The 10,335-nt window shown below is 37.3% G+C and overlaps 1 protein-coding gene across 2 annotated transcripts; it reads left to right on the top strand.

Annotated features, from left to right (window-relative positions):
- The first annotated feature begins 2,477 nt into the window (after window positions 1–2,477).
- On the top strand, window positions 2,478–9,773 carry LOC129889167 (LRR receptor-like serine/threonine-protein kinase ERECTA). 2 transcript variants are annotated; one of them, XM_055964363.1, is made up of 27 exons: window positions 2,479–3,095; window positions 3,224–3,362; window positions 3,443–3,514; window positions 3,602–3,673; window positions 3,762–3,833; window positions 3,923–3,994; window positions 4,074–4,145; window positions 4,246–4,317; window positions 4,409–4,480; window positions 4,570–4,638; window positions 4,715–4,786; window positions 4,903–4,974; window positions 5,076–5,147; window positions 5,353–5,424; window positions 5,502–5,573; window positions 5,657–5,728; window positions 6,091–6,162; window positions 6,269–6,340; window positions 6,416–6,487; window positions 6,570–6,641; window positions 6,949–7,017; window positions 7,091–7,162; window positions 7,360–7,433; window positions 7,846–7,974; window positions 8,079–8,426; window positions 8,515–8,885; window positions 8,981–9,773. In XM_055964363.1, the coding sequence occupies exons 1-27, from the start codon at window positions 3,008–3,010 to the stop codon at window positions 9,350–9,352; spliced, it is 2,955 nt and encodes a 984-aa protein (XP_055820338.1). In that variant the 5' UTR covers window positions 2,479–3,007; the 3' UTR covers window positions 9,353–9,773. The 2 variants fall into 2 exon arrangements, with proteins under 2 accessions (XP_055820339.1, XP_055820338.1); XM_055964364.1 differs by lacking the exon at window positions 5,353–5,424 and having other exon boundaries at window positions 2,478–3,095.
- The last annotated feature ends 562 nt before the right edge of the window (window positions 9,774–10,335 follow it).

Here is a 10,335-nt window from a genome sequence, read left to right as displayed (position 1 = left end):
GCGCTAATGCGCCTACTAATACGGAAGAATAACGAGACTATGTACTAGCCTTCTACCCTAATATGGGTCCTCCACACCCTCCTATCCAAGGTCATGTCCTCGATAAGTTGTAACTGCGCCATGCCCTATCTAATCACCTCTCTCCAATATTTCTTTGGCCTACCCCTACCTCTTCTGAAACCATCCATGTCCAACCTCTCACACCTCTACATTGGAGGCATCTGTGTCTCTCCACTTCACATGCCCAAACCATCTCATTCGTATTTCCCGCATCTTGTCTTCCACCGAGGCCACTCCTACCTTCTCTCGAATAGCCTCATTTCTAATCTTGTCGCTCCTGGTATGCCTACACATCCATCTCAATATTCTCATCTCGTCTAATTTTATCTTTTGAATGTGAGAGACCTTAACTGGCCAACACTCCGCCCTATATAACATAGTCAGTCTAACCACCACTTTGTAGAATTTGCCCTTAAGTTGTGGTGACACCTTCTTGTCACATAGCATACCGGAAGCAAGCCTCAATTTCATCTATCCTGCCCCAATACGATGTGTGACATCATCGTCAATCTCCCTACTGCCTTGCATGATAGACCCAAGGTACTTGAAACTACTTTTCTTTTGGATAGCCTGGTCACTAAGCCTAACTTCCGCGCCAACTTCCTGAGGTGTCTCACTAAATTTGTACTCTAAGTATTCTATCTTGGTCCTACTCAACTTAAATCCTTTAGACTCCAAGGTATGTCTCCAATCTTCCAGCCTAGCGTTAACTCCGCTACGAGTCTTATCGATCAGGACTATGTCGTCCACAAAAAGCATACACCATGGCACCTCACCTTGAATTTGTCACGTTAATCCATCCATCACCAAGGCAAATAAAAATGGACTAAGGGCTGATCCTTGATGCAACCTCATCACAACTGGACTCCTACTGTCCTTACCCTGGTTTTAACACCCTCATACATGTCCTTGATCACCTTAATGTACGCCACAGGTATACCTTTAGCCTCCAAACATCTCCATAGTATCTCTCGTGAAACTTTATCGTAAGCCTTTTCTAGATCGATGAATACCATATGCAAGTCCCTCTTCCTCTTCCTATACTGCTCCACCAGTCTCCTCATAAGATGGATGACTTCTGTAGTTGACCGTCCCGGCATAAATCCGAACTAGTTCTCTAAAATAGACATGCCTCTCCTAACCCTAATCTCCACCATTCTTTCCCACACTTTCATAGTATGACTTAGAAGCTTGATACCTTAATAGTTGTTGCAGCTCTGAATATCCTCCTTGTTTTTGTATAAAGGGATCATTACGCTCGATCTCCATTCTTTGAACATCGTTGCTGTCTTAAAGATGAAATTAAATAACCTAGTCAGCCACTCCAAATCTACTGAGCTCACGCTCTTCCAAAATTCTCCAGGAATCTCGTCAGGTTCGGTCGCTCTTCCCCAGCGCATCCTACGCACAACACCCTTAACCTCTTCGACCGAACACTCCTGCAACACCCAAAATCGTGAAGCCTTCCTGTATGATCCAAATCTTCCAACAAAATCTTTCTGTCCCCTTCTTTATTCAAGAGTTTATGAAAGTACGGCTATCATCTCTGTTTAATGAGGATCTCCTCTACCAATACTTTTCCATGCTCGTCCTTAATGCACTTCACTTGATCCACATCGCGTGCCCTTTGCTCTCATACCCTGGCTAGCTTGAACAATTTTCTATCCCCGCCTTTCTCTTCTAGTTCAGTATAAAGGCATTCAAAAACTGTCATTTTTGCTGTCGAAATCGCCTCCTTCGCCTCCTTCCTCGCTATCTTATAATAATATAGACATTAGTTATGAGTGAATTTATTTATTATTTTATATAAGTATTCTATCTTTTATAAAATAATACATAGATTTTCTTCTAACTTATACATGTATTAGTTATACTGATTTCAAAATTGTCAATCAAACATCGTATTAATTTTATACATGAATAACTTATTTTTTATCTACCTATCAAATGTCGTATAAGTAATATGAAAAAATAATACATGAATAACTTAAATTTTATTCAGTTACCAACCGACCCCTTAATTTTTTTAATTTCAATACATGAGTTACAAGTTTAAGATGATAAAATTTAAATGACTATATACATTTTAATTTAAAACAAGGAAATTTAGAAATCTATTTTTATTTTGTGTCTATAAGGAAAGTAAGACACTACGAGGTGGGTAACATTTGACCTACAACGCTGATATGACAGTGATTAGCTTAATAAGAAGAGAAGAAAGAAATGTGTTAGCTCATTACTTGTGATAAGACCATCCGATGGGTTGATAAATGATATTAGAGGGACAGAAGTGGTAACCCCACTGAAAAGGTGGAAACCCCATTTCTCGTGAGTACATAAGTGCACATGTTGGGTAGTGAAAGGGAAGAGGTTAAAAGAGAGAAGAGTAGTGTTATCCCTTTGGGCTTTCCCTTATTTGCAGAGACAGTGACTTATGACGAAGAAGTGAAGCCTCTGCTTCCACCATCTCACACTAAATGAAAACTTTTCTTATATAAATAAATAAATGTGTACTACTGGTAATTGAAAAGAGAGAGAGAGAGAGAAAAGAGCAAGTACACTACTACTACTATTCCATAGCTGTAATGTTGCAGGTCTGATTTTTGCAGACCCCTTCTTGGCACAAGCTCTTTTAACTTTATCTTCTCAAATAATTCTCTTTCTCTTTTCTTTTTTACATTTCTCTCGGAAACTGAATACCCATTGTATTAGTGTGAGGCCTATTTGCCAGAACGATGTGATTGAACACTATGCCACAACCCCACAACCCCAAATAACACCCTTCACTTCACATTTAATCACAATTCCTCACTAATTATTCACCTCTTTACTCTCTCAAATATCAATGTCGGTAACCCCAACAACTGCCTTTCCATTTCAAAGGACCTGAGTTACTACTATAAACATTTTTGATTTTGACACAGCCTTCATTCAGAAAAAAACAACCATGACACCATTTTCACTTTTCTCTAAGTTACTTCTTCTTTTGGGGTTGTTGCTCTTCTACAGCTTTGGTCTTGTGGTGTCTGGAGATGGTGAGTAGAGTAGTAGAGAGCATTCTGCTTCTTATGTTTTGTTTTTTACTTTTTTTAAATGGTGTGTTTTGATTAATCCCACGTTTTGTAGTTGTCATTTCATTATTTTAATATTAATTGGAAAATAGGTTCCGCATTGTTGGAGATTAAGAAGTCATTTAGGGACGTGGAGAATGTGTTGTATGACTGGACAGACTCTCCTTCATCCGATTACTGTGCCTGGAGAGGCGTTACCTGTGATAATGTCACCTTCAATATTGTTGCACTGTAAGCCAATATTTCGTACATTACCATTATATTTCGGATTCTTTACTTTAAAGTTTTAATCTTTTCACAATATCTTGTAGTAATCTTTCCACTTTAAATCTTGATGGGGAGTTGTCTCCTGCAATCGGACGGCTCAAAGGCCTAATATCTATGTAAAAATCTTCTCCCCTTTGCCACATTTTACTTTTTCATCACATTCTGCATATATACATACATTATGCTGCTTAATTTTTTTGTAGTGATGTAAGGGGAAATCGCCTTTCTGGCCAGATACCAGATGAGATTGGTGACTGTTCATCACTGAAAAACTTGTAAGTATGAAATGCTTCTTACCAAGTAAATGATGGATAATTCTTATGTTATTATTTGGAAAATAAAGAAGCCATTTTGTCCCCTTAGGGACCTATCCTTCAATGAGCTTTATGGTGATATTCCCTTTTCCATATCAAAACTTAAGCAACTGGAATATCTGTAAGTTTTGATACTACTCTTCTTAAAGGTGTTGTATCATTTGCTTTCCAAGATTGTCAATTGATCATGCTTGTCTTAATTGAACTTAGGATTTTAAAAAACAATCAGTTGATTGGACCAATTCCATCAACATTGTCACAGATCCCAAATTTGAAAGTCTTGTAAGTATATTCACTTCTGCTTTGTCATGATATTGTTTGATGAGGGATTATTTCAATTTAATCCAACAACTTCTTCCAGGGACCTGGCTCAAAATAGGTTAAGTGGAGAAATTCCTAGGCTGATATACTGGAACGAAGTCCTGCAGTATTTGTGAGTATTTTGATCCAGCGCTCCTCTTCTCCCAAGTATTTAGGACACTACCATTTTGTATATGGGTGAACATATCTGTTGTATGTTTTTATTCGTATAGGGGACTGCGTGGTAATAACTTGGGTGGATCACTTTCTCCTGATATGTGTCAGCTCACTGGCCTGTGGTATTTGTAAGTTTGTAATCTTAATCTTTTTCTTCTTAGGATCTTACTTTAGCTCCTTCAGGTGATAACATTAACCATCATTCATTGTTTTGTGCAGTGATGTTAGGAACAATAGTTTGACTGGTTCCATTCCTCAAAACATTGGCAACTGTACTGCCTTTCAGGTTCTGTAAGTATCTAAAACAAATGAATGAAGTCCGACTATATTCTATGTAAGTTTGGTGGGCATAAAAATAACACCTTGTTTTGGGCTGTCAGAGATTTGTCTTATAATGAGTTGACTGGAGATATTCCTTTCAACATTGGTTTCCTGCAAGTAGCGACCTTGTAAGTTTATGCTGCTTCTCTTTATTGCAAAGCCATTATATGGTTATAAATTTGAAGTGTACTTCCATCATTCCAGGTCTTTGCAAGGTAATCGCCTTTCTGGGCAGATCCCTTCCGTCATTGGATTGATGCAGGCTCTTGCAGTTTTGTGAGTGCTTTGTGTCTTGTTATCTCAATCTGATGCTACTGAATCATGAATGAGATTTCTTGGAAACCAAAAAATGCATCTGTTATTTAAGCTTTTTATGACCCTTTTACATCCAGGGACTTGAGCTGCAATATGTTGAGTGGAAACATTCCTCCAATTCTTGGGAATTTGACCTACACAGAGAAATTGTTAGTACCACAACATTTAAATTTAGAAGCAATTTGGATCATTTTGTGCTTCCTAAATTTTGTACTGGATTGATGTACTGTAAGTTCGTTTTGTATTGCAGGTATCTGCACGGGAACAAGCTATCTGGTTCCATTCCTCCAGAGCTTGGAAATATGACAAAGCTACACTACTTGTATGAATGCTTTCTATCAATATTTTCTCTTTGGCTTTGTTTTGGTCATCCTGGTCAGACCCTTTTAAATGAATGCTTAACATTTACAAGCATTTGTTTAGTTAGTGAGCCTTTTGGGCAACCACAGATTTGATTGATACAAGCTGTTTTGAAAATTTTCATTAGAGAAACTTCTTTCCTCAACCTCAAAGAACTTAATTTGTAGGGAATTGAATGATAACCAACTTTCTGGACGCATACCACCAGAACTTGGAAAGCTAACGGAGTTGTTTGACTTGTAAATACCGTTTCTCTTCATCTTCTGCTTTGGACTTGTAAACAGCATCTTTGATTTACTTATGTGGTTTGTTTCAGAAATGTTGCAAACAACCACCTTGAGGGGCCCATACCTTCCAATCTTAGCTCATGTACCAATTTGAATAGTCTGTAAGTGTTTATCATCTCCAATGTGTTTCAATTATGCACGGCCATGCTTGTTTGGAAGTTATTGACACCTGATTTGGTTGCAGCAATGTTCATGGAAACCAATTGAATGGAACAATTCCACCTGCCTTTCAGAAGCTGGAAAGTATGACCTATCTGTAAGTTCTTACTTTCTGATGGTCTTTTAGAAATACTTTTAAAGATAAATAAGTGATCATGCTATCCATTTGTGCTGTTAAGAAAGATTGTAAACTTACCATACCAATTGTATATTTAAATTTTACTGGCGTTGTATAATTGCACAAAATCATTTTATTAATCTTGCTCTCAATCCATTACTGGCTGATCCATGCATGACGAATCATTTCTACTGTCGAGCTTTCAGCTGTGTGTCATATTAAATTATAGTTATTAACTTGTTTAGTTAGAGCCTCTGCATCATCTAGTTATGTGAATTTCAATCGCTTATTCTGCATACTCTTTGGGTATTAACTGTCTCCTTTTTTGTTAATTGCTTCAGGAATCTCTCCTCCAACAACCTCAAAGGCCCAATTCCAATTGAGCTTTCTCGTATTGGGAATGTAGATACACTGTAAGTGCAAACTTTCGCATCTACTTTTATTTTTTTTCTTGCAATTATGGTTGCGGAAAAAGCACCTTTTTTCAGTTTAAGAACTCTTCAACATTTTGTGGCCTAGGGACTTGTCAAACAACAGGATCAGTGGTTCTATACCTTCATCCCTCGGTGATTTGGAACATCTTCTTAAACTGTGAGTATAGCCGTCAGGTTGTTATGTTATCTTCATATATCTGTTGTACTTACATTCGTTTTGTGAATGCTGTAGGAACTTAAGCAAGAACGAAATAAATGGATACCTGCCAGCTGAATTTGGCAATTTAAGGAGCATCATGGAGATGTACGGAACCTTGTTAAATTCAGTTACTTTGAATTTATAGTTTACTTGATTTTCAGCTTTTTGACCTCACTCTTAATTGTAGTGATCTGTCAAGCAATCACCTCTCTGGTCCCATACCTCAGGAACTTGGTCAGCTTCAAAATCTATACTTGCTGTAAGTACTTTAGATTTAATTTCGGACTCTCACCCTCTTAGCCATTGGTGGCTAGTTTTAGTAGTACTAGGATGGAGCTTTAGTTGGTCAAAATCTGTATAGTGAACAAGTAGGAACTTCTACACTTGGCTAGTTTGAGGTGGTTGTGTTGCTATTGGTTAGATGATCTGGTTACATATGTTCATTACTTTGGTGGTGTCTCAGTTTTGCTTGTTATTGCATTATTATTGCACGGGACTCATATGTAGCATTTCTCTATATTCTTCTTTTCCTTGAGGCCTGACTAGTTCTACAAAATAATGAACAGGAAGGTGGAAAACAACAATTTAACAGGCGATGTAATGTCATTAGCCAGTTGCCTTAGTCTAAATGTCCTGTGAGTTTTCAAGCTAGTAGTATTACATCTACAAACAAATGTTTTGTAAATCTAATCAACTGTATCTTGGCAGAAATGTCTCATACAATAATCTGGGAGGGAATATTCCAACAGGCAATAATTTCTCTAGATTTTCACCTGACAGGTAAGTGGATCTATCAAGATTTCCATTTATTGATCTTCTTTTCTCATCTTTTCCCTTTCGGGCTGGATCGTAGATTGCTGGGTATGAATTCGATTCTAAGCCTCGTCATGTGTCAAGTCTATACACGAGTCATAAACATTTATTGGTTTTTAGTTCTTAGCTTCTAAATTTTTTCTTTTGTTATGTTTCCAAAAAAGCTTCATAGGAAATCCAGATCTGTGTGGGTATTGGCTCACTTCTCCTTGTCATGCATCTCATCCAGCAGAGCGAGGTATGATCAAACTGTAACAATCCTTTCTGACCTTTAATCTGTTGCATTCTTGAAGTTTATTTCACTTTAGACACTTGCAAAATTTATTCACTGCTATGGACAGATATATTGATTAATGGGGAATTATCCCTTGGTTGAGCAAACTTAATTCTGTGTTAGCCTGTTAGTAGGGTGCCACAAGGTTTGTCATCCTGGTTTCGTCTGTTCACAATCCTGGATTGTAACATTTGGATGTGTGCACATATTGAATTAACCTGAAATAGTATTCATTTGCTGGAGTTACATTGACATAAACATGCTTCAGCTGTCAAATGAAACTGCAATAGTATTATCCCCATCATCAGTACATAAAGTACATAAATATTTTAGCAGTTGTCTAACGAAAAAAGATGAATTCATTGGACAATTGCAGTTTCAATTTCTAAAGCAGCTATACTTGGTATTGCTTTGGGTGCCTTGGTGATTCTTCTGATGATACTGGTAGCAGCATGCCGGCCACAGAGTCCCGCACCTTTCATGGAAGGATCTATTGATAAACCAGGTAAATATTTCGGAGGGTTATTGGAGACGAGCATGTCATAAGGGATGTCATCAGAATATTATTGAAGTTGCCACCTATTGATTGTTTAACGTTTTGATGAACAGTTAATTACTCATCTCCGAAGCTTGTGATCCTTCATATGAACATGGCACTTCATGTTTACGAGGACATTATGAGGATGACTGAAAACTTGAGTGAGAAGTATATAATTGGTTGTGGAGCATCAAGCACGGTATATAAATGTGTTCTGAAAAATTGCAAGCCTGTAGCTGTCAAGAAATTGTACTCTCACAACCCACAATACTTGAAGGAATTTGAGACTGAACTTGAGACAGTTGGGAGTATTAAGCATCGTAATCTTGTCAGCCTCCAAGGATATTCTCTTTCTCCATCTGGCCATCTTCTTTTCTATGACTACATGGAAAATGGTAGCCTTTGGGATTTGCTTCATGGTTAGTAATCCTAAATGGTTGAGGTGATAGGTGCATTGAACTTATGTTAAAAGTGTATAGTAATCATTCCTCTTATATCTTTTTGCAGGTCCTACCAAGAAGAAAAAGCTTGATTGGGTTACTCGCCTTCGAATTGCATTGGGATCAGCTCAAGGGCTTGCATATCTTCACCATGATTGTAGCCCTCGAATAATCCACCGTGATGTTAAATCATCAAATATCTTGTTGGACAAAGACTTTGAGGCTCACCTGACTGATTTTGGCATTGCTAAAAGCTTATGCACTTCGAAGACCTATACATCCACCTACATTATGGGAACCATTGGATATATTGATCCAGAGTATGCTCGCACTTCTCGCTTGACGGAGAAGTCTGACGTCTACAGCTATGGAATTGTTCTATTGGAATTGCTCACTGGAAGGAAAGCTGTAGATAATGAATCTAATCTACACCATTTGGTAAGATCTTGAAATTTAGTTAATACGAAGTTATGCTATGATATTCATATAATATAAAGATTCAATTGATCTCAACGGTTTTGCATTTGTTACAGATTCTAACTAAGGCAGCAAATAATGCTGTAATGGAAACAGTGGATCCTGAGATCACAGGCACATGCAAAGATCTTGGAGATGTGAAGAAGGTTTTTCAGCTTGCCCTTCTATGTTCCAAAAGACAGCCTGCTGAGAGACCAACAATGCATGAAGTAACCAGAGTACTTGAAAGCCTAATGCCCGTAGCTGAAACGAAACAGCCAAATCCAACCCCCTCACTTGCATTGCTCCCATCTTCTAAGGTACCTTGCTACATGGATGAATATGTCAACCTCAAGACACCCCACCTAGTGAATTGTTCATCCATGAGCACTTCAGATGCCCAGCTTTTCCTCAAGTTTGGAGAGGTTATATCCCAGAATAGTGGCTGAAAATAACATGAGAGCATGTTTCTTTAATTTGGAAGGGAAAAAAATCTTGAAGAACCAAGATTTCTTGGAGATTGTGTAAAAAATGTAGTGCCATTATTATATTATTATTGTAGGTAGTTGAAGTAAGATGATGCATAGTGGGCCAGGCTTCTTTTTCCACTACGTAGAATGTACAAATATTTCACTTTTTACCCTGATCAAATTGGAAGAGGTAGTAGAGTATTAATTGTTGGTTTTTGGGACCACTGATGCTGACTATGGACTATACTCTGTAAGATTTTTGGCACACACTTTGAGGTGGCCTTAGCACTGCCACTCTGTGTATAGCAATAATGGATTGTATTGTGGACCTAAGTTTCAGTCTGCTACTCTTTCTTGCAGCTGCTGTTAGTGCATTCAATATTTTCTCATTCTCCCTCTATTTTCTTATCTAAATCTTATTTCATGGACAAGTATTTTTATGTTATTTTTAAGGGGGAAAAGAGGATATATACTATATTTGACAAGAGTGTGCAAAAATGATGATCGGCATTAGTGAAAGTTTGTATCAAAAGTATGGTAGTTATAATGAAGTTGTTGAATCTTTTAAAAGTTGGAATCTCTGAATAAATAGAAGGAAATTATCCGAAGAATGGTTCGAAAAATCATCATTTGATACAGTAGTGGATGAAAAGAAATTAGAACCTAATAAGCCAAATGTATTTATCTTATCAATACTTTTGGCTGGGATTGTAGTTGGAAAATTATTGAGAGCTTAGTATTATGTTGATTTTTTTCTGGTATTTTAGTTATGATAAGTTAGGATTTTGTTATGTTTAACTTGTATGTAAAATATTATGTTAATTACCTTTATGTTTCAACATATGTATCACAAGTTGCAATAATTGAGTCTTATCCTGAAATATATTACTACTTTGAAGCGACAAATAAGTCTTATGTTTCAACATATTACTCACGAGTTGCAACACATGTGTCTTATGCTG

This window comes from Solanum dulcamara, chromosome 5, assembly GCF_947179165.1.
Source record: "Solanum dulcamara chromosome 5, daSolDulc1.2, whole genome shotgun sequence".
NCBI classification, from domain to species: Eukaryota; Viridiplantae; Streptophyta; class Magnoliopsida; order Solanales; family Solanaceae; genus Solanum; species Solanum dulcamara.
This window is presented reverse-complemented; position numbering and strand designations above follow the sequence as displayed.

Coding starts and splice junctions, on each gene's coding strand:
- LOC129889167 (XM_055964363.1), top strand. CDS start 3,008: ATGACACCATTTTCACTTTTCTCTAAGTTACTTCTTCTTTTGGGGTTG. Junction 3,363..3,442: donor ACCTTCAATATTGTTGCACT/GTAAGCCAATAT, acceptor AATATCTTGTAG/TAATCTTTCCACTTTAAATC. Junction 7,975..8,078: donor AGGATCTATTGATAAACCAG/GTAAATATTTCG, acceptor TTTGATGAACAG/TTAATTACTCATCTCCGAAG.